We start from the raw sequence: 22,837 nt of genomic DNA, 5'->3' as shown, positions 1-22,837 counted from the left end.
ATCTTCCACATTGAAAACGTAAAAATATATTCAGAGTCTAATGCGATTTTACGTCTTCTTTTGAGGAAAAAAAAAAGAAAAAAAAAAAAAAAAACTTGCATTGCTCACGTTTTATTCTTTGAAAATTAGAATACTGGTGGTTATTATTTCGTCAGAAAATGTCATTCTTATTATTCCAAAAGAGGCAACAAGAATCGATATTCTAAAAAAATGAAAGCTCCTGTTCATTAAGATTTCTTTCCCTGCAGATGGTCAAAAAGAATCACAGATATTGCAGGGGATTGGAATGTCAAAAAACTTTATAAAATGCAGTCATTTGGATGGACTTTTAAATCAATCTAAATAAATGTACTAAATTTTTCTGAAATTAAGGTTGAACATGATTCTCTGAAGTTTTGTCTTTACATCTGCAATAATTCAATATGTGTGCACGAATGCTAAAATGAGCCATTTTTTGGTTGAATTTATAATCCAGCGGTTGCATTGATGTCTGTTTTGTTAAATCAACGATATTCTCGGAGAAAACTAACAGGTTAGCGAAGCTGGTTCTGCCACAAAATTGGTGGATTCTACCTATCTTCCTGTTGACGCTATAATTGATTGGATGACATTTAGCAAAAAGGGACCGGCGCGATTGCAGTGACTTCAAAATCGTGCAAATATTTACACAGTGTTAAAACCTATACAAATATTTTCCTTTAAAATTAACAATATTTTGGTTGGAGGTCAAAACTATTCACTTCTGGGAGATTTCTTCGATAATTATGAAGAAACAACATTTTTACAACACTAATAAATGCACTAGTTCCTTTTTGCAAAATGCAATCTAATTGAGAGTATGGTTGCTGTCGAAATTTCTTAGCGTATATATCTTCATTATCAGTTACCAACTCTTTTTTTCCTTTTTTGCAGACCTTGGCTTTGATGGACTCGGTGAGTCGTAGTGTGTGTCAGAAAAAATTATACATGACGAGTCTTCCGTCGGTGCCAATGTTTCAGATACCTCAACAGCCATTTATTGTGCCTTTTACAGAGTTTGATAATATTCGCTCTGAATCCAAAGTCAATGGAGTCCACCACAAAGATCAAGGTATGTTTGCAAGGAAGCAGGAAAAGGTTTCGTAACAGAATTTTACACATTGTGCGTGAAACGGATACTTTCAATTTTTAGGGCTTGCTCAAATCCTTGTCAAAGCAGAGGACTGATTGTTGAAATTGTTAGACACAGCGATAGACAAAGAAGATATAGGGAGTATGGAGCAATCCTATGGGTTAATTTGGGTGGTTCCGATAGACTAAGGAAGAAAATGATGGACTAACTATCCATAGGGTTTCTCGTAGGTTGCCGTTAGTTAGTCTTTTATTAACCCTCGCCGTCTATGGCAGCCACCCGCTTCCACCAATAGGATACTTCGTTATCCCTTTTGTCTTCTTTGTCTATAGCTTCGTCTATCAATTTCAACAATAGGCCCGCTTATGCAATAATACACAAATCCTTTCTTCTGAGGAGGACCGAATCCGTAAATCATGAATGTGGTCCCCTCATTGACGATGAGTTCGATTGAATGGGCCTGTTGCATGCAAGAGATACAGCCGTGCAAATAGACTTTTAAGAGGTTAAATGACACGAAAATTACAATGGTCACATTAAAAAAGTCTGAAATACACTCCTTACTGCGCAATTTGTGTTGTTAGGAACGCGCTTTTTCAAATTTCCCGCGTCTGGGGGCAGTTTTCTAACGGAAACAATTAACGGCAACTCGCGGCTATTTCCGGTCAACTAAAACTGACAACATAACCTAAAAATCGGAACTCGTGACATCGTGAAATGAAATGTAGAAGGATTGCGTTGGATATTTAAAAAGTTGATCGATTTGGTTACCGCATAAAGCGTATATGGATCACTATAGGAGATCACGTTGGGTTTGTAAACAAACTGAAGGAAAAAATAACAACAAAAACGACTCGGCATCTTCCGGAAATCACCGAGCCCGCCGTTTGCTCGTTTCCGGTGATTAGAAAACTGCCCCCAGACGCGGGAAATTTGAAAAAGCGCGTTCCTAACAACGCAAATTGCGCAGTAAGGAGTGTATTTCAGACTTTTTTAATGTGACCATCGTAATTTTTGTGTCATTTAACCTCTAAAAAGTCTATTCGCGCGGCTGTATCTCTTGCATGCAACAGGCCCATTGATGTACGATCCTTTTGGATTCCTCAATGAGTGAGGTGTTTGGGTTGACTGTAATTTTGATGCGAACAATAAACGATAACATCTTATTTCATAGACGCTTTTGACAATTTTTATCATGTAGATAGTGTGTTTCATAGGCAATTTGATGAGAAACCACGTCCTTACATGCTTTACTTCTTAGCACTTCTAAGAGTATGGTCTAGTAAACCTCTCATGCCAACGATTGGACGTTTTTTTTGCCGAAAGGAACTATGTTGCACGAACACTGTGCGCATCGTTCCTTTTAGCATAACTTCCAGTTACCTTCTGAAATTAGACTTATTTAGCCGTCATGAGCTTTCTTACATCAAATGTTGCCTTACTTTCTCTATTCAGGGTCGGACTGGTTCGCATCTGAGGGCGTAGACCCTTGGCTGTTTAAAGGGTGTACCTAATGTGATATTTCCTGGTAGGGCATCCCCTACGTGGAGAGGGGTTCAGAAAATTTTGGCAAAGCAGCACAAAATTTACGCTATTTTCAAGTTCAAAGTTCATTAAGCGTATAGAATAAAAATTGCAAAATTGAACGTATTGAAGTAACCGACCGACTTCTGAAATTAAAGAAAACATTACAAATTAAAGCCACTAGACGCACCCAAGCACCATTATTTCCAAAAGAACCGAGCCAGTGCTGCGGTTTACACGAGCTTAAGGCGAGGGTCTACAAATCCATGATAAAAAAGAACCAGACAAGAACCTGAAAAAAGAAGAGAGAACGAGTATCAACACAGCTGAAAATAGGAAAGACGTACTTGGGCCTCTTTTTTTAACTTTTCTTTCGAATCCATGCGACACCTAATTGACAGCATGTAACCGAGCATTGAGAGCTCACGCTTCGCGTCATCGCGCCTTCAATTTTGCAGATGCAACACGGACGTCCATCAAGTACGAATAGTTGTATCTCTGCGCCGTCGTAAACGCGCATCTTTTCCCTCCCTCTATTTTCACACTGTGTTTGTTTGCGTTTGTCTTAATCGTAATTGTGCTTCAAGTACTACGTGAGTAACACAGCCGAAGGTAGAAAAGATGTGTTCGGGTCTCTTCTTCAACTTCTCTACCGAATCTGAGCGACACCTCATTGATAGCAAGCAAAGCAGTGAGAGCTCACGCTTCGCATCATCGGGCCTTCAATTTTTCAGATGCAGCACGGACGTCCATCAAGTACGAATAGTTATATCTCTGCGCCGTCGTTAACGATCATCCTTTCCCTCGCTTTATACCCATATTGTGTTTGTTTGCGCTTGTCTTATTTGTAATGGTGCTTCAAACTAGTAGTAAAGAGCAGAGCATTACGAGTTCACGACTCACGCCATCGCGTCTTACATTTTTCATATGCAATGCGGACATCCATCTTGCGCGAATAGTTATATCGCGTTTATACTTTAGATGTCTCTTATTTTTGAATTTCGAGATAAATTAAGGGTAAGTTTGCCCGAGACATGCAATGGTATGTCCAAATCAATAGTCATTTTGAAAAGGAAGAAATATGTTTAAAGGTCTCTCAAGAGGTCTATAAAGGGCGCGTACGTCTAAAATTCGAACCGACCACCGCTTCTGAGGGAGTTACAAGTAGCGAATGAAGGAGGTGTATGATAAAGCTTCTTTATGTCAAAAAAAAGGTGAAAGTTTCACAGAAAAGTGTTTACGCTTCAGAAAGTAGTTATTGGACCTCTGTTCGTCGCTATCATGCGTAAAAGCACCTTTCTTTACTCCCAGCTCCCTCTTCTTCCGTTCATTTAAGAAATTTTTCGCAGATATTCTCGATCGCAATTTTTTTTCTCTTCTTACTTTGCTATGTGTGAGGGGGGCCCGTATTCGGCGTGCCAAGGGGGCGTATCTGCCAATGGCAGATTGGCCTTATGGCTTGGCCGAGCATGTCTCTATTGCTCAATTTTTCAAGCAGGAAAACTAACGACGCCGAACTTGAAATTTTAGGCGTATCTTCTTCATAATTTACAGAGAATTCACTGAACGTTTTAAGACGTTATTTATACTTAAAATTATTATCCATAAATAATGTACATAATAGAAAATTAGGTAGATACCGAGAAATTCAGGGGGATGATTTTAAGTAAATCAGCCCATGTATGGTACATATATTTGAACAGTAGCCTCATCAGCTTAAAATGTCACGGTATTATTCAAGGATTTATGTTCAGATTAGTTTTTTTGTGTGCATTTTTTATGGAGAGCTTATTAAATAAATAGTGGATCGAAATTTGCCACTACTTTAATTTTTCGTCTTTTTTCAGGCTTCTTTGATAAGTATCACAAAAGCACTGACAAAAAGAAGTATTCATCACATCATCACAAGCATTCAAAGCACAAGGCATTAAAAGAAGGTACGTTATGCTTGATTGAAAATTAACATTTTAACCATCGAAAGTTCACTTTTGTAAGAGCTCACACTAGGTGAGTGTGATTTTCTAGTATTGACTTGATAACTTATTTTTGTTAAGAAAAACGTCTTAGTTTTCGAGAAGTATCTTGAACTTTTCAAGGTTTAATGAATTGTACAAAAGAATACTTCGTGGCTCATTGAAAAAATTTCGGCACAATCTATCGTCCATAGGTTGAAAGATTTTCATATGAAAATGGCAGCATACGATTTCTGTCCAACATTTCGCTTATTGATGATCCCAGTCCATGGAAGAAACTGTGAAATTTTCAAAAAAAAAAAAAAAATTCAGATGGCTTATGAATAAAAATATAAAAATTGTGGAATGATGTTTGTTAACGTTCTTTGGTCCGAGAAACTACGAATAAATTTCAATACAAAAATTACGAAGAAATATGACCAACCATCAACAACAATCACACCTCTCTCCACTTCTCTCGCTTCCTTTTCCCAGTATCTCTTCCTATAAGTGACGCATGTCGAAAGCCTTGTGAATGTTTTGTCCCTCTTAGCCTAAAAGCATCCAAACACTGCTGTACTGAGGAATACCGCCCTATGATGTACCTTCAGTTGCTGAATTTCCTTTGATAAAATACATATTTATTGGGTAGGTTGTAAGTATTTCTCTTTCAAATTTTCAGAAAATTGTGTTCGTCATAAAATCTAAAGTATTATCTAAAATTTTCAAAAAATGATTTGCATAATTTTCTCCTGAAATAATTTTTCTGTGGGAGAAATTCGGCCGCATTCGAGTGTTCATGCGGCGTTTTTCCTCAGTACGGTAGAGCACAGTGGCGAGCTGTGAATAGTCGATTACCGATATTTCCCCATTTGAAGCTATGGTAAAGAATCGATTATCAAGGTGTTCGTTGCGAACATCCTGTTTATCGATCCATTTTCCTGTTAAGTGGCAGATCAATCGATATATCGCAAAGCACGCCACGCCACTGGTAAAATATGACAAAAATGAGGCCATCGACTGGAAGAGTTGAGAGGAAAAGTCAGACGCAGTTTTAAGAGGCGTAGAAGATACCAATTTGCCGAAAAATGCTAATTAACGACTTTCCAGAAAAAGATCGTCACGGAATATTTCAAAATTGATTCCTGCGCCGGTAAAGATACCTTAGACTTCTGTTCAGATTTGGCCTCGCTGAAATTCGGCGCCGCTGTATGTGTGTCTGCATGCTCATGAGCCCTGAAGGGTACGGAGTTATATGGAAAACAAGGCTTACGCGGAAATGGAGATATACTTTTACGTCTGACGGGCGACGAAATGAGCCAACTGGGAGTACACTTAATATCCTAAAATTTCAAGTGCTACCAACTTCATTCCCAGAATCAGAAAATTAAGCGAACGGTTGACTCGCTACGAGTTTTCATTATGCAATTCCGCCGCGGCTCCAGCTGCAGGTGCTTTATCCCTCTTTCCTTCCACTCACCCCTTGCACCAACCCCCTGAGCCCCCCCTCCCCCATCACCGCTCGCTGTAAGGGCATTTCGTGGAGGACGGCGAGTGAAAGTTGTATTGGGAGGTAGCTCGTCCGCCTGTATTGCTGAAATGTAGCGGACAAATTACAGGCCCGAATCAAAATTACGAAGCGCTTATTAGGCACGGATCCATTCGGCGAAATTCATTATGCTATTGAACGAGCTAGAGAAAAACGCCGTATGAACATTCAGACGTTGCCAAATCCCCTTTGCTTAAACGTACATTTTCCGGCGATTTAATAAATATTTTCCGTCCAGATACATAGAGAATTTTGATCCTGATTTCATCTTAAGTATCCGAAAATTCCAAGGAAAAATATTCGGAACCTTCCTTAAAAATGCATTTTTCCGAGAGGAGATTTGGCAACTCTCGGGTGTTCATACGGCGTTCCTCCACAGCACGGTAGAATTGAACGCGGATCCCTTTACGCTTGGTTTTCGCGGGGAGCTAAGAGCGGAACCCACCGATCTAATGACTACTAATGAGCGTGGAATTGGAATGCTCCCCGAGGTTTACGATCCCGAATTGCTAATTACGAAGCGGTTCTCAGAAAATTCGTGAGTTGCATCAGACATGCATTGAGAGCTCCCTCGCGCCCGCTGAAAGCTCCTTCAGATCGGCTCTGCCCAAGATCCATCCATATAGGTCAGTCATTGCGCAGATTTCCCCGCTCGGGGTAAGCCCCTTTCCATTGGCTCGTGACGTCAGCATTACTGCCGCGAAAACCAGAAAAGTCGGAAACAATGCTTTTCTTATGGGAGAGAGCAAATTTTTCCTAATGAATCATTTAAATTTCTTACTTTTAAATCCTTTGAAACTTTCTGTGTGTCGAAAAGAACGTTTAGACATTAGCATTCAGGGTTTCGATTTTGCCGAATTTGTGTTCTTTCATTTTTACAGTTTACTCTGCATCAGCCATTTTTACACGCGAATCTATACCACTAGATGGCTTGTTACATCGCTGACTTCAAAAATCATTTAAAAATATAAAAACGCAAATTCAGCTGAATTGAAACCCTTGACGCTAATTTCTAAACGTTCCTTTCGACACTCAGAAAGCTTCAAAGAATTTAAAAGTAAGAAATTTAAATGATTCATTAAGAAAAATTTGTTCTCTCCCATAAGAAAAGCATTGTTTCCGACATTTCTGGTTTTCGCGGCAGTAATGCTGACGTCATGCGCAGAAGATTCTCATTTGGGTTTCGGGAATGACTGACCTATATGGATGGATCTTGGCTCTGCCAGCGACGGAGGGGAGCGTCTGGAACACACGACTTGTCTTCTCGTGCTTAAAACAGCGGGTTGAGCTTTGACATAAAGCGATCTGGAAAAACCGCCCTTATTTTCGTAAGCGTGGATGCATTATTTGAAACCAGTTCGCAGGGAAACCTCTGGAAGCGCGTGTATGTCACGTGTGTTCCTCTGAAACGGGCTGATGACTGATGAGTGTGGGAGTGGCAGTTGCCTATCTACTTTCTTCAATCTTCGATGTGTAGGTGGTCACCATGTTGCCTCAAAGATACGAAATTGTGTCATTAGTTGTTCTTTGAGAGATTGAAATTAAACCAAAAGTTTGCAAATGAAATACGTAGGTACTTCCGCAGTCTCATCATCGATAAAAGGCGGCGAAGGTTTTAGCTTTAAGGTCTTTCGAGAGCGTCATAGAGGAGCCGGGTAGCAAGAAAGAGAATCTTGAATGTTTAAAGTAAAATCAGTCACTGCTTTTGCCCTTGCTCAATTTGAAAAGCATGATGACAGACTTAAAATATGCTCCACGCTGCGCACCTTGCTGCTGCTGTAACTAAAGAAGCCAAAAAGCCTTCATTTTTTGCGTAAGCAACAAGCACAACCCATGAGCGCGAATAGTTGTATCAAGCACCAGTTTACTTATCTCATTCACCGAAGATGAGTTAGAGATATCAGTCCTTAATTTGCCGCGTATTTAGAAAAACGCGATATAATGTTAGTGTCCGAACGATGCTAGATTGACACATTTGCAATTCTTAAGAGTAAGAATTGACGCCGTTTTCCTATGTAAAAAATATGTGGACAAATTCCTACTTACCTATGCTACTAATGTAGATAAAATAGTACCATAACATGGTTTCCCTGTCAGATAACATTGTTTTGCAAAAGGAATTGATAGTTCAACAGGAATAATCAAACTCACTTAAAGTTGAAACCAAGAGGAAGAGGTTTAAAATGTCATTTCTTCATAAGATTTATCCTGCAGATGCATTTTAACTATGATTTATACATTCAAAATACTGTCCCTCAACTTCAAATTGTTGGTAGGAGAAAATGCGCGAATGTTAAGGTCCCAGCTATTCTAGACGTATAAGCCCCCCCCCCCCCCCCCCCCTCTATCCCAAAGTTGGTTTGGTATTCCTTTTTGCCTAGTTCGACCTACTGACACTCAAAATACATTTTTCAATAAGGAACTACTATTTCTGGTTCATACATAAAAGAACCTGCACGTATATGGAAATTAATGGTATCTGTGTCGTTTCATAAATAAACCCGAATTCTCTATTGCAAAATGTACTCATTCCTTATTTTTTTTTACATTTCTATCATTACGAGTATGTTTTAAGCGCCTTCTATTTAATCTTTCCCTTTTCCACACCGGTACTTTAATGGGTTTTTTATAGAAATGATTTCTGAAAAAGAGGGATGAGACTTTCTGTTTTTATTTATCCATTTTTCTCTTCAAATGTGTGCCCAACATGTTTCACCGAGTATTTTTCCTTGAAAAAAACTCGTCCGGAAGAGCAGTTTGAAGCCGTCAAGTCAATAGCAAATTATTCATGCGCTAAAAGAAGGAAGTCGAGAGTTCTTACAATTCCTATACTTCTGTATTTCAAATACTTGATGTTGTATCGCCTGAAAGTGACAGTTCTTGTCTCCGTCCGTAGCTGAGCACAAAGATGCAGGAAAAGGCTCAAAAGTTGGCGAATATGCACACAAGCGCGTGAAGAAGAAGAAAACCAAGCATGAAAAGGAGAAGAAAGGCAAGCACAGCAAAGAAAAAAGTGGCAAACACGGAGGTAAAAGTGGTCACAAGAAAAAGAATGAAAAGCACACATTAAAAGAGGTAAGATGTTTCATTTTCATAAGAGATATGTATGAGAATCTGGGGCCTTTGATTATTCAGACAACTCGTGGTATCTAAATATGCAAAGCCTGCAATATTTCATACATAGCGACGGCGAAACTACCAGACCACGTATCTTGGTTTGCAACGTTGCAGACTTCCTATCATATTTTATTTTTTTATGGAAATTTACTCAACGTCCACTCTCGAAAACTTCCGTGATTTTCCTCCTCTAGGTGGAGAAAAATCTGTGCAAAATTCAAGGAACTCATTGATTTGTTCTCCCTCACGAAAGTAAAATGAGAGCGGACATTTTTAAACGCCGCAAGCGAGATGCGAGGTCTGGTTGTTCTACTGCCGATATACCTTGTAATTCCTTTTTTCCGTTGATTCAACGTGAGTTGTTATTCTGCTTGTAACCTCTTCATCAAGGCATCCTATATGACGTGTATTTGCCACTGTTTAATCTTTGTTTAAGTTGTATCTGGATTTGATGACTGTTGAACCTAAGAATAAAGGATCTTGAAAAGGTAACTCCACAAAGTATGCTTGGGGAAAAAAATCAAGATATTCTAACACAAAGTGTAATTTTAAAAAATGAAAGCGCGTCAGCGTGTCATCCATCTCATAAAATGTTTACATTTAATTTTTAAAAGATAGCTTGCATTCCTGTGTTTAAGTTGTTTTGTTATGCACAAATAACGATCCTCTTTCAGTAGGACATGCAAACTCTCAATTTAAAAAAATCATCACTCATACCATCAATTTTCAACAAATCCCATCGCTTATGAGCTACGTATGCAGACATTTTTTTGTAAAAATCCATCTCGTCAAGCAGTCTCACACTTTAATTATTATGTTCTGTCAACTGACTTCGTTCCTGTTTCAACTTCTTGGTTAATGACATGAATGATTTTAACAGGGCTTTCATGATAAATACCACAGAGATGAAGAAAAGGAGGACAACAAGTTTTATAGCAACCACAAAGAGTCTGGTACTTTCATGAAATTTAAAAAGAAAAAACATACGAAAAAGAAGAAGGATGAAGCAGCAGACAAGAAAAATACAAAGAAGGTACTACTATTCCCAATGCTTGCTCACTGTAATTTCAATTCATACAAAAGTAATTAACTTAAGTTAGCATAGAGCGAAGCATTGCGAGTTCACGCCATACACCGCGCCGCCATCGCGCCTTCAATTGCAGATGCAACACGGACACCCATCAAGCACGAATAGTTGTATCTCTTCGCCGTCATCAACGCTCGTACTTTCCGTACCGGGGAGTTACACACGGCGCACGGTGGATCAAGTCAATTAAAGAGGTTGGACATGAAATTTTTTATTAAAACTGCAAGTTTTGATGTTTATTTCTTCACAGTTTCAACTTTAAGGGATGCTTTTGAAAAACAATTTCACGAGAAAACCAATAAAACCTCTTTTAGAACCTCAAAATTGTGTATAAACGGAGTTAGATGAGTTTAAAGTTTCCAAATTTTGTCTGACCTTTTCTACTGACTCGATCCACTGTGCGGCGGATAAGGAGGAACAGAGTAACTCCCCGCAGTATATGTTACCAAAAAGGGGAACAAAAATTATTTCTATCCTTCAAAAACGTAGAAATAACATTGATAATACCTCAAAAACGATCAAAATCAATGTATTTAAATATGGATCAATTTAACGCGACTTGGGACCGGGCCATTGAAAAAGTCTTGGATATTTAAGGGTTCAACATCATTACTTTCATGAAGCTAAAGGCTCATCTGATTGTACTAAATCCCCGCAAAAGAAGAATCCGCTCACATATTGTAGCTATATTTCATAGCAAGACAGTACAATGAACTTAATTGGTCTCATTCAACTGGGTTTCTAGAGAGATAACTTCTATTTAGATACATGTAAAATTCCCGCGGGAATCAGAGTGTACTTTTGCCGCTTCCGCGAAATGACTTTAACGACTTTTCGCGAAAAATCGACGCATTCGGTGAAACATTGAGGTTTGTTTGTCGAGAGACGTAAGTGAACATTTAATGCATCTGGAAAGTGCCCCCTCTATGTAGCTTGTTATTTTTGAGAAATCCCTTGCGTGGTTGGATCAATTCTGTCTGTTGACGTCCAATAGGGCTCGATTTTTCAGAAAGTCGAGATGACGTCAAAAAGTTCCGTTCTCGTATCCGTGAAGTCTCCTTGCCCACGGGATACCCCCCCCCCCAATCCCTCCCGAAATCGTAAGGGGTAGTGTATTTCAGATTACCGGTACTTAAAATCAATCACTGAGGCGACGAGTGGCGCTTTGAAACTAATCGCGATGTTTTCCTTCAGCTATCTCGTCACAATCCGCTTACGTCCTGTTTGCGTTTGACGAAGCCATCACACATACTGACCTAAGAGTGTAACTTCCGTTCAAGCTGGTATCCAAAATCCGTGAATCTCCATGCTTTCCAGGGTCCACGTGGAAACGGACTCAAGCTTTATCATGAGCGGAGGGATGGGCCGTGCTTTGACTCGAACTTAGTTGCCATATTGTGCTGAAAAATCAGGACTTTTACATAAGAATGGGTGATGCGGACGAGGATTTGATGACTCGATTCGGTGAGTTCGGAGCGGGACATGGCTCCGAGGCGGTGACGGCGCCTCGCAAATCCGGTCTTACGAACGGTTTAACTTGTCTCGAAACGGATGGATCCCTGCGCGGTCCACCGTGGATCCGGGACCCGGGGGCTCGCCCTGTGAATTGTGAAGGGAATTTTGAGCTCAGCGAAGCTGGATAAACGAAACGATTACCGGGCACATGGGTGCGGCAAAAAGTGCCGGGACGGCTCAAAGGGCTGCACCGCCGCACAGTGGATCGAGTAAATGGAAGAGGTCGGACAAAATTTGGAAGCTTAAAAGGCTTATAACTCCGTTCATTCAAAATGTTGAGGTTTTAAAGGTGCTCCATTGGTTATCTCGAGATATTTTCTTTCAGATCTGAATATGATTTATCATTTTTCCTTCAAATTTAAAATTAGACGAATTCATCATCAAAATTCGAAATTTTAGCCAAACGTTTCGTGTCCGACCTCTTCCTCTGGCTCGTTCTACTGTGCGCCGCGGCGTGCCACAGGGAAACACCGTAAAAGTGTTGCAATTTTGCCGAATCTACTCTGATAAAATTTTGAGTGAAAATTGTGAATTTTTTTCTTCTAATTTTTAAGAGGGTTTCATTCGCAACTTAATATAAAATATCTGACAAATTAGAGGAAAACGAGGTCTGACTTTTTTTAGAATGCTTAGTTTGTCATGGGAATTTTGGCAACATCCAGATAATGTCTTCAAGATGTTGTTTGTCTTACACGACGGAAAATTACGGCTTGAAAATCAAAATACCTCAAGCAAAGCGGGCTGATTGTTGAAATTTGTAGACAAAGCGATAGATAAAGAAGACAAAGGGGATATGAAGGGATCATATTGGTGGAAGGAGGTGTTTGCAATAGACAAAGGAGGTATATAATAGACTAACTAGTGGCAACCCTCAAGGAAGCCCTATACTTATACTAGTCCATCATTTTCTCCCTAAATCTATAGGAACCACTCATTTCAACCAACAGGATCGCTCCATACTCCCTATGTCTTCATTGTCTATCGCTTTGTCTAACAATGTAAAAAATCAGCCCGCAGACTTCATGCGAATTAAAAAACTAAATCCTTCCTTAAATAGGAGGGTTATTTTTAGAAAGGCCCGCATCGTAGATTGTTTCGTACCGTCCAGTGACGTCCGAGTTCCATTTATGAAAAAGGTCAGGTAATTATTCCTCGCCTGTAAACCCATCTGTGATTCAATGGACCACTAGATAAGGTACGAATATCACCATTCTGATACATGTTTCTTAACTAAAATATCACGTAGAACACGATGCACATAACGAAAATTACCGAAATTAACTCCTCACGAAGATATTAAATGATTCTTGATGCGTGAATTCAAATCACCCGCTCATGAAAACTCAATGCTCTACGTGATTCATATCGCGCGCTAAACGTTATCGTGACAGTCTCTACGATATACAAATCTAGCAACTTCAATCTTGACGCTTTGGCTCAGCTACAGCAAATTGCTTATAGTATGAACAACACTTGGTGGGGAAATGAACATTGCTCGACTGAGAAGCTTGCTGAAACCGTTGTAGTGCGCGAATTGACTCACGTAGAGCTTTGAGTTTCTTGTGATCGGGCAGTTCAAATTCCTTGCAACCAATGTGAAATAAAAACGTTAATATCTTCGTTAGGAGTTGGTTTCAGTAATTTTCGTTTTGCAAATCGTGCTCTACGTGAAATTCTGACTAGGAAACAAGTATCAGAATGCTTAAATTCGTACCTTGTCTAGTGGTCCATTGACTGAATATTCCCCTTCTCCTTCTCCTATTTCTTCTTCTACCGACGACGTGCTATGGAAGAACACCCTATGAGCCTTCAGACGTTGCCATGCTTCTTTTGACAAAATACCAATTTACCGGGACAATTTTGATACAAAAATTCCAATCGACATGCATAAAATTAACCGGAATTGTTGAAACAAAAGCTGGTAAGGCAAACAATTTGTACAAAACAATTATAAGAGCATCATTAATAAAAAAGTAAAAGAAAACAGGAACGAGCTTCCAGGACTTTATGTCCACCTACCTTTCGTCCATTGAATAAATGTCCACCGCTATTTATGTCCACTATACGTAAAGTCCAGTCTTTATTGAGTCCACATGATTTAATGTCCAACCATGAATATGTCCAAAATTGTCCAAATTGTGGACATGTTATGTCCACATTTTTTTCTTCTCATTTAAATGACAGGAACCACCTCAAAAATAAATGCATACTACTATTACCTTCATTCTTAAAAACATTTCATTCATGAATCAAGTCATGAAAAAGAACAGACTCTAAGAGCAGATAAAATCATATGCTCATGTGTACACTGTACGGATATGATAAGATGAAAACCAAAGCGGGAGCCTAGGAAACGCTCCAATGCCAAATTAAACATTTTTCAGTAACAGATGCAGTCAAAATTGAAAGTCCTCTTTAAATAGTAATTTCGTGCATCTTCAATCTTGTAGGATACTGTGCAACGCCTCTGACGCGAAATAGTTGCTTAAAGCGTTGCGGCGCGGCAGGCAACCATGACACGCAGGCAGCGTGACACGCGCATAGGCGCCTACAAACCTAACAGGATACTTCACGCGTTGCGCAATGCGTGAAGTATCCCGTTAGGTTTGTAGGCGCCAGTGCGCGTTCTGCGCTGCTAACACGCCGCTCCGCTCTGTGTTAGGCTCTAATATTTAAACTCGCGGAGTCAGCGTTTTTCAACTCATGATTATGAAATGTTTGCACTCTCTGCATTGATTATTCCCTTTTAAAGTGATGAAAAAGAAATATGTACTATACTGGAAAAAATAATGTGTTTTTTGTAAGTATAATAGTGGTTCCGGATCAAATTTAATGATTTCCAAAGCATTCAAATTTATTCTTTTATGTTTTGGGCTTTTACTGTGCTGCAGCGTGGTGTAAGCGCAACTAAACGCTCAAAATTGGACGTATTTGACTCAAGAAGGTCGATGTACAAATAAGTTAAAAACAAAAAATTGAGTGCTTCTTAGTTTTTTCCTCTTTTATTAATTTTTGTATAGTTTCTTTCATCACAATTACGGCTCATTGAGATTCATATCGATGCCATTGCTTGGAAAAGGTTTTACAAATATTTACCACGTTTTAAAAATGTAAATGTTTTTAAAATGAAGTAATCAATTTCTTAAAAAAAAAAGAATGTACATTAAAGGCATATTTTATATCGGAAATTTCAAGGATAGAAATGAAACCAAGTATTTACCATAGACAATTTGAAAAGATGAATCAAAAGAAGAAATTAACATATAATTTAAAATATGAGTTACGATAACAACACCACATTCTCTCTTAAGTTTCTCGTTTCGATGTTGTCAATATAATTTTACACACGGACTAAAATATGACGCTTGAATTTGATTTTAGTGGACTTTAAATTTGTGGACTTAACTTGGTGGACGTTTAAGTAATGGACTTAACAATAGTGTGGGCTTTAGAACTGTGGACGTAAAAATTGTGGACGAAAAGTCTGTGGACGTAAAAAAAGTGGACATAAAGTCCGTGTGCCAGGAACGAATGCAAAACATTCAAAACTGTGAAGCATAACTACTCCCGTAAAAAAGTACCTCAATATCTAAAATTTCAATAATGAAGTTTCTGAAAAATGTACTAACTTTGTCAGTTTGTGCTCGAAAAGACACACCTAAACTTCAAGTTCCGTTAAAAGCGTCATTTTTATCATGTTATGTTTAAAGGCCCCCTTGAACCCCCCCCCCCCCTCTTCACAAAATAAACCATATATAGGACCTACCAAAGGAAAAGAACTGTTTAAAATCCTACAGTACGAACGCCCTGCTTGCTGGGCTCTGCTGGGTGGCCTTCAACGTTCCTAGAAAACATTTAACACACAACGTTCTCAAGAATTTGGCTGAGCATAATTGTCCATGTAAAATTATTCAGAGAATCTACGTACTACGACGTCTTCATCTATACCCTGTAGTGACCAATTAAATTAAGATTCGGCGTTTCGACGAAGGGTGCGCCAGCTGCAAACTAATTAAGGAATAGGCCGAATTCTGAGGAAAGCTGTCCCGTAACTGTTCCGGATTCTCCGTATCAAGTGGGCGGAAGGGAGTGGGGGTGGCGAAGATTCGCAGTCAAACTAAAGCGGGGTGGCGGAGTCGCTAACTGCCGTACTAAGGAAGAACGCCGTATGAACCTTTATGCTTTGCCAAATTTCCCTTGATAAAATTTGAATTTTAAGAGAAATTTGTAAATGTTTCTCATCCAATTTTTCTGATGATTTGATTTGCAATTTAATGTACATCACCCGAAAATTTAAAGGAAAAATATTCATAAATTTCCTCAAAAATGAATGTTTCTTGGCGGAAGATATGGCAACATCATAATGTATATACGGCGTTCACCCTTAGCACGACAGCGAAGCTTCGCTTACTTGGCGGAGACGCAAGGGTGAATTCCGGACGTCGGATTCCGGCCGTGCAAAGACTAATCTGGAAGTCCAAGTGCCAAGCATCCAGCGCGTGCATTCGGAATTATTTAAAGGAATTAAGGGATATTAGCCCTGCAGGGGCGAAAATGCGTTTGTGCACGGACTCCACGTATTCATCCCTGTGATCCCTTCAAACATAGCCGGCGACTCATGCATGCATGCGATCCCGCATATTTCATGAAAGGCACGTTGTCCTTGTTCTGGGAATGAGGCAAGGATAAGGAAAGGTTGTTTCATATTTTTTCAAGGAACATATTCCTGTTCGTTGGGGGTGATTGCCAATCGGTACGTCTGCGCGCAAATACTTAGACTGCATGTGTGGCTTAAAATCGTGACACACATCAATGACGTATAGGCACTTGTTAGATCTGAACGTTTCAAATGTTCAGCTGTTACGTTCCTTTTTGAAGAATTTTGTCTAATTTTGCCAGAAAGAGCTTGATGCAAAAACGGCTTTTTTCGCCCCCCCTCTGGAAGTTCTTCAGACTTTGTCTATTGATTACTCATACTTGAGCGCTTCTTATCCCAAATTTTCAGACCCCCAAAAAATTTTGGGGGGGAGCTAGGGGGGGTGAAAGTCAAAACCTGTGAAGCTCGATATCTCTTGAACAAAGAAAGATATCGAGGTCCGGTTTGGACGAAAAATCGTCTAAAATTGCATACTTTAAGATTCGAAAGGTCGAAATCCCGATATCACATTTTTAAGTCAACATATGTGCTTTTTTCCAGTTTTTAGGTCTCGAAAATTTCTTTTAAACGAAAAATTTACAAAGATCTCAATTTTTTATTTCAACCAAAACCAGTTTTTTAATTTGTTCGTCTTTTTCCGCATCCAACGAGTGGTCCATTAAGCTGGGGAACCAAACGGTTCCGGAGTTATAATCGATTGAAGTTTCCGCTCAACGCGCGCCGACCGATTTTCGCGCGCAAAAAAGTCGGATTTGACTGTTATTAGATCAGATTGAATGTTCAAACTGAGCAAAATGCTTTATTAGGGACTCTTGAGGGTCGCTGAGTTCAGAAATTACCGATACTTCCAAAAAATTCACGTTTTTAAAATTACAGCTCCGCAGCGCTATTTTAGAGGCCCACTGAGCGCCGACCGGCCGCTCAGTGGTCCTGTCCGAAGCTGCAATTTTAAAAACGTGAATTTTTTGGAAGTATCGGTAATTTCTGAACTCAGCGACCCTCAAGAGTCCCTAATAAAGCATTTTGCTCAGTTTGAACATTCAATCTGATCTAATAACAGTCAAATCCGACTTTTTTGCGCGCGAAAATCGGTCGGCGCGCGTTGAGCGGAAACTTCAATCGATTATAACTCCGGAACCGTTTGGTTCCCCAGCTTAATGGACCACTCGTTGGATGCGGAAAAAGACGAACAAATTAAAAAACTGGTTTTGGTTGAAATAAAAAATTGAGATCTTTGTAAATTTTTCGTTTAAAAGAAATTTTCGAGACCTAAAAACTGGAAAAAAGCACATATGTTGACTTAAAAATGTGATATCGGGATTTCGACCTTTCGAATCTTAAAGTATGCAATTTTAGACGATTTTTCGTCCAAACCGGACCTCGATATCTTTCTTTGTTCAAGAGATATCGAGCTTCACAGGTTTTGACTTTCACCCCCCCCCTAGCTCCCCCCCAAAATTTTTTGGGGGTCTGAAAATTTGGGAAAAGAAGCGCTCAAGTATGAGTAATCAATAGACAAAGTCTGAAGAACTTCCAGAGGGGGGTCGAGAAAAGCCGTTTTTGCATCAAGCTCTTTATTAAAATATCATAATTTTAGAATTCAACTTATCAGTTTACATATATTCTCTCTGTGTGGGGTGCTTGTCGCATCCCCTTCGTACACTTTTAGAAAAATCATCGATTTTCATAAGGTTCGACGACCGGTTCTGAACCAAAACTTTTAAAAAATTGATATCTTCTATAATTAACAACGCTGCATTTATCCGGGCCAACGGGCTTGGGGGGGGGGGGGGCAGAGGTAGACAAGATTTGTATGCTAAAAGCTCCAAGGACCTCATAAAATCCCTAGTTACCTTAAGATTTCGATATTTTTAAGGCCAATGATGAATTCTGCGCTAATAAGTGCCAATGTCAGCTATTTTCCATGGTTTCAGTCCATAACCGTCTTCATAATTCAGATAAAATGAAGATTTTTAAGAAAATACGAGGGCCTTTAGCTGTTCCTTTGTCCGGAAACTTCTGAATATAGCTTTATAGAGAAAGAAAAAAAGTTTCATTTTGACCCTTAAAACACGCTGCTGCATTCTAGCGGCTTAACCCTGGACACCATGCATTCAAGAGACTTAAAGTAATATTATTTAACGATTGAGGCAATTGCAGCTCGTATTTTCCATATCTTTCAGCTTCGCATACGGTAAATTACTGTATTGGACATCATGAAATATCATCGCACAGGCCGATTCAATTGTTTTTGCTCTTATTCTATCTTCAAGTGTGTTCTATTTAAATACTTTTCTGATTGTTTTAGACTGAAAAGAAGGCAACAAAGTACGACAAAAAGAAGAAAGGAAAAAGTGATAAGAACGTCAAGAAGGGATCTGGCTACAATCACGAGTCTGGCAAGGATATCAACTACTCAAACGAGAAAAACTACGAAAACCAAGAATCATACAAACATCACAAGAAATATAAAGACAAGGATAGATGATCATGAAACAGATCTCAATCACTGTACACAGAACACTACCGAACCGATAAGGAGATATCTATTTCCAGAAGAGAGAGCAAGACAATCTGACATAATTTATCTTACTCTTGATTTTCTGCTGCCGATTTTTCCCCCGATTTGCAAATAGATACGTTTCGTAACATCAAATAGATGCAGGAAGGGCGCATCGAGCATTGAATACTTTTATTGAACTAATCTCTTTAATTGGTCCTCTCCCTCCTTTTCCATGCCGCAAAAACGTTTACTGAGGATCCTTTTAATAATAGCATTCGAATTTGAAACCCCCATTGCAAGTTTGTCAAAGGACAACAATTCGCTAATTGAAAAATAATTATTTGTGCTGAGTTATTTCAAAATTTTCTCCCTTATTATTTTATTGCTGGTTATGTTGGTTCCGTTTGTCGTATTTGAAGTAGTGTTTCAGATACAGGGTATCACGGCCGAAGATCTACGACCAACGTCGTTGCTTCATTTTTTAAAGAGCGGAACATTTTGTTCCAGTTCACGTCTCGCGCCGACATAGCGCCTTCAATTTTACAGATGCAACACGGACATCCATCGATCACGAATAGTTGTATCTCTGCGCCGTCATCAAAACGCATCTTTCTCCTTGCTCTATTTTCATATTTCGTTTACTTCGTTGCTCTTATTTGTAGTGGTGCTTTAAGGGCCAAGCAGGCAACACAGCCAAAGGTAGGAAAAACGTAATCCGATCTCGTTTTTAAACTTATGCGACTGAACTTATAGCGACCTCTCAATTTGAATTTTGCGTTCGCAACATGGACGTCCATTAAACACGAGCGTCGTCAATGCGCATTGAGATGTCTCTTATTTTTGAAAATTGAGAGATGTTAAGGTGAGTTTACTCAAAATATGCTTTAATGTGTCCATATAAATGTTCATTGAAAAAAATAAAATTGTATGGAAAAAATTGTGATTGTGACAAATGTCAAACTATTTTACTATGGTATTATTTATTTTTTTGAAAATGCAATAAAAATTATCTTAACTACTATTTTACTTGTTTCTCTATCAGTTATTTAAAAATTAAAGAGACAATGATTGGGAATTTCGATCCGTCACACTTGCATCAACTTTCAGACTGAAAAGTTGTTGAGGCCAGAGAAAGAAAAAAAAAAGACGGGTTTTACTTTTTAAGCTGACTCAATACTCTCATCTACGAAGAAAAATGTGGAAGAATACTCGGTTTCGATTAATATAGATGCAGCTCACTCCGGTAACATGGCAGTATGACTTCAAAAAATACGTCGTGGGGTTGCATACTCATGGATTTCAAGGAGATTTTGAGGCTTTCGTGAGGTTATACATTAATGGTGTCTAGAATTGTTGACCAGGCGCGTGATGGCAATGAGGGGAAACTGCAATACATTTTCTCTGTCATTACTCACAAGTAAAGCAATGGCAACACCCAATGGTGATTACGCTTATGATCTTTTGAATTTCACTTCCAATTTGTGAACGCACGTCAATTTACTACCGGAAAGCTCAAGTCGAAGGCTGACTTCATGACGAGGCATCGTTTGATCTGCCATTTAAACCCATGGAAAAGGATCGATAAACAGGGTGTTCGCGACGAACACCTCAATAATCGATCATTCACGCCTCACCACTGTGTCGAGGGCTTCGTTAGTTAACATGGGCGCGATAATCGATTTCACGTTTGGCTCTCAAGCTCATCGGAGAGGCTTCAAGATGACTCGCTTGGCGCGTCGACGGCTCACTGAGCCTTTTGAGAGGTGGTAGCCATGCGACCTTGATTTCCTGAAACAATGATGAGCGCCCCCCGCAAGGCGTCTCTCGAAGGGCGCCTCTCGGAGGGCGCCTCTTAGCCTCGAGATCCCCGGTGCCTCGTATACCCAGGTGCTCGGAGCACAATGGGACGCAATTAAATCAAAAGGAATCATATTCATTGCGACATGAGCCCTGTCAGTCGTGCCTCATGTGGATTTCAGGCCTCATATCAGAATGGATGTAGTTCGTTTTGATTTAAATACGTCCAATAGACCGCAAGACAGGTAAGAAATTAAGCACTACAATGCACCCCCTCTCATCGGAATTCCATGTAGAGGTGGAATAAGAGCGTGCCGAGGAATAACGCAGTAAGAGCCTTCTCATGTTGCCCATCTTTGGGTAAAATACGAATTTTGACGGAAACTCATCGATAGTTTTCTCCGCCCGATATCTCAGAGAATTTTTTCTGCGCTTTGATCTAAATTGTCTGAAAATTCCGAGAGAAAATATTCGTTACCTCCCTTTTAAAAAAATTATTTTTGGGAGGTGTCTGGCAATATTTGAGCACTCATACGGTGTTTTTACGTGGCATGGTAGGACACGGTTGGCGCGTTTGACATCTTAATAGAAACGATGAGACCGTTCCTCCCAATAGCGGATCCAGCAATTTGGAAACACCGGATTTCCTCCATTTAAAGCTACGGGAATTTATCGATCCTTCGAGGGGCCAGGTGCTCCCACAAGAATCGATTATTTAGCATAGGTTTAAATGGAGGAATCCGGTGTTGCCAAATTGCTGGATCCGCCTCTGGTTCCTCCTTGCTCGGGAGAACGCCATATCACTCACCGAACACTCGGGAGTTGCTGAGGTTGTTCCGCTACATGTATTTGCGCTTATTTATGAATATTTTTCCATGCAATTTTTACAGGCACCAAATACAGTTGTGAAGGAAATCTTCCAAAAAATATGCAGGAACGTCTTGAACACTACCGTACTAAAGGAGAACGCCGTATGAACATTCAAGAGCTGTCAAATTGTCTTCGAGGAATTACTTGTTTTTGCGGCAAGTTACGAATATTTTTCCTTGAGATTTTCTGAAACTTCAGGTGAAATTACGAAAAAAATTATCCGAAAAATTGGAAGAAAAACAAGTTGGTTTTTGCAATCGCTAGCGATAGCAATATTCGTCATGGGAACTTTTGCTTCTGGGATATGAAAATGTTAAGGTACAGTTCGTTTGTAGTATCTTCAGAATTGAAGGGGCTATGTAATTTTGTGTCGACATCTCTTTTTTACATTTTTAATTTTTTTTCTTTGCATACAAGAAAACTGTTATTTACCAATTATTTATTTTCGTTGGATTATGTATGGTTTTCGGAATTTAACGCATTTAACTTTCAGTTTCGTTTTTTCGGCGTAAAGTATGATATTTTTACTCTACGCATATGCCCGAATACGCATCATAAGTGATCTATGTGCTTCCTAAGTTGCCATTTTTTTCATTCAAATAGATGTAACTGAAATGTTAGATGTGTACTACCTATACTACTTTCATGTCATTGCTTTATTTATTTATTTACTTTTTGCGTAGGTATAAATTGTTATTTTTTGCTGAATTTTGGAGAAAATATTGCTTTAAGAACGTGGAATGTAAATTAATTTTATTGAAAAAAGAAAATACCATCATTAATTTGGGCGAACAGAGAAAATATAAATCAATATTTGGGTCAACATCTCCCTGTTATATAACGGATGAATATATTAGTATTTCTGTATCAAAAAACTTAGCTTTTGTCTTCAGAGATACGATGATTCTAGTCCCAGTCAATTTGTTTTATTGAAAAAACAAAAAAACAAAAAATAAATAAAAAAAAAAAACAACTGAAATGTTAGACATACTATTTTCATGTCTTTCTATTTGTATCAATAGGTACTTTTTGCTTAACTTACGAACTTTGAATGCAAATTAACTTTATTGAAAAAAGAAAATAACGTCATTAATTTGGGGGAACATGTGGCTCATTATATGAAGGAGGTATATTCCAGTATTTTTGTTTAACATA

At 39.1% G+C, this 22,837-nt stretch overlaps 1 protein-coding gene across 1 annotated transcript; it reads left to right on the top strand.

The window, feature by feature from the left end:
* The first annotated feature begins 2,192 nt into the window (after nt 1-2,192).
* LOC109039827 (uncharacterized) lies at nt 2,193-20,141 on the top strand. The gene is made up of 5 exons (XM_072301017.1): nt 2,193-2,221; nt 4,439-4,572; nt 9,033-9,211; nt 10,134-10,286; nt 18,821-20,141. The coding sequence occupies exons 1-5, from the start codon at nt 2,193-2,195 to the stop codon at nt 18,998-19,000; spliced, it is 675 nt and encodes a 224-aa protein (XP_072157118.1). The 3' UTR covers nt 19,001-20,141.
* Nucleotides 20,142-22,837: the final 2,696 nt, after the last annotated feature.

The sequence above is a fragment of the Bemisia tabaci genome, chromosome 5, assembly GCF_918797505.1.
Source record: "Bemisia tabaci chromosome 5, PGI_BMITA_v3".
Classification (NCBI taxonomy): Eukaryota; Metazoa; Arthropoda; class Insecta; order Hemiptera; family Aleyrodidae; genus Bemisia; species Bemisia tabaci.
The sequence above is the reverse complement of the archived record's forward strand: the minus strand, read 5'-3'. Positions and strand labels throughout refer to the sequence as shown.